The sequence below is a fragment of the Phalaenopsis equestris genome, unplaced genomic scaffold (genome assembly GCF_001263595.1).
Source record: "Phalaenopsis equestris unplaced genomic scaffold, ASM126359v1 Scaffold000226, whole genome shotgun sequence".
Taxonomy (NCBI): domain Eukaryota; kingdom Viridiplantae; phylum Streptophyta; class Magnoliopsida; order Asparagales; family Orchidaceae; genus Phalaenopsis; species Phalaenopsis equestris.
In genome coordinates, this window is record NW_018164668.1 from 663,612 (window position 1) to 665,278 (window position 1,667).

The following is a 1,667-nucleotide window of genomic DNA, read 5'->3' on the forward strand; positions in this document are numbered from 1 at the left end:
CCCACCCACCCACACACCCACACACCCACACACACACACACATATATATATATATATAAAGTTTTATTTACTCGGTGCAAGGGCCCACTCACAAGAAATACAACACAACCAAAAGATAACAAATGAATACAAATATACCCCAAAAAATAATGAGAAATAAATATATTGAGGCAATAGCTCATGAGCATCAAACATGATTGGTGAGTTTACCTCTTCCCCTCCCCCTGGTTCTAAGGACGAGATCCAACAAGGTACTATCAATGGAGTTTGCTCGAAAATATTAAACAATCATCATGGGAATGTCTGGGTTGTGTTATTTTCTTTTTCTTATCTTTTTAGCTTTAATTTTAAAATATTATAATTGAATTTTTAAGTTGTATCTGCAAAGTCTGTATTACATATAAAATATTATTAATTTTGATTGTTCATATTAAATACGTTGCATTCAATTTATCTTGTAATTTTTTTTATATTGCTTGCAAAGTTTTCTAGTAATTTCTAAAATTTTTATTATAGACAAATCGACTTCAATCGAAACCCAAAATCCAAAGCACCGAGCCAAACAAAATTTTGATAAATTCGAATCAGTCAAACCGAAGTTTAATTCGGCTTATAAGGTTCGTTCATATAAACCGAAATTTAGTTTGAAGGTATAAAAATATGATAATAACAAGAGAAGGATTATGTAACGTTGATAACTAGAAATGTAATTTCTAAACATTTTGAAGAAGATTTATTTAAAAAATTTAGTTTTCGATTCCTTTGGTTAAATTTCCATTAAAATCAAGCAGTAAAATAAAAATCAAATTCTAATATTTTTAAATTCATAACTGAATTTTCTCTGTTAACCGAACTAAATCAACCATATTGACTCGGTTCCTTTCAGTTATTCGGTTTGAACCAAATATTGCACGCCCCTCCATATACTCATGAAAAATGAGGCCATTTTATTTTTTAAATATATGACCAGTGATGTAGCAGCACTTAAAATATCTATATTTCTCATGTCACCATGGACGTACCGATTTGGGATTCTCTTTGAATTATGCAGTATTCACTTGGATTATCTACATTCGAGGGGTACAAAGGTTATAGTGCCGAGCAAGGAAATAAGGTATAAAAGCTTACAAATTCCTCTCTCTCTCTCTCTCTCTATATATATATATATAGTCAAATCTTAGGATTAATTGATAGTTTAATTATAATATGCTTATAATATATATAGGAATTACGCAAGGTTATATGTGAAACAATATACAAAGACATGGGCATAAAAGACAATGAAGTGTTCGTGTCAGATGGTGCACAATGCGACATTGCTCGCCTTCAGGTGCAAATTAATGAGAAATGACTTGTTTAATTCACATCTAATATTTAGATTATCTGACTTTGATTGTTCGGCCACTTGCTTGCATGCAGCTTCTCTTCGGGTCTAACGTCACGATTGCAGTGCAAGATCCTACCTTTCCGGTGATTAATTTAATTAAAAATAACTAGATGCAGATTCACCATTTTATATTATTTGTTTTATTAAATTGATCTGCATTGCTGCAATACGAAGTAGATGCATTAATTTATGATTTAGGGTCTGTTTGGCGCAGCTGCAGATTGTCAGCTTTTCAGCTGCAGCTGCGCTGCCCCAGGAAGCAGCTGTGGAGAAGCAGCTG

At 32.5% G+C, this 1,667-nt stretch overlaps 1 protein-coding gene across 1 annotated transcript in view; it reads left to right on the top strand.

Annotated features, from left to right (window-relative positions):
- Positions 1 to 1,573, top strand: part of LOC110023631 (aminotransferase ALD1 homolog) — a 7,723-nt gene extending 6,150 nt beyond the window's left edge. The window contains exons 2-5 of the mRNA XM_020723124.1: positions 1,052 to 1,114; positions 1,226 to 1,330; positions 1,420 to 1,470; positions 1,565 to 1,573. Of these exons, the coding sequence (XP_020578783.1) occupies positions 1,052 to 1,114; positions 1,226 to 1,330; positions 1,420 to 1,470; positions 1,565 to 1,573 (228 nt within the window). The remainder of the gene's footprint in view (positions 1 to 1,051; positions 1,115 to 1,225; positions 1,331 to 1,419; positions 1,471 to 1,564) is intronic.
- The last annotated feature ends 94 nt before the right edge of the window (positions 1,574 to 1,667 follow it).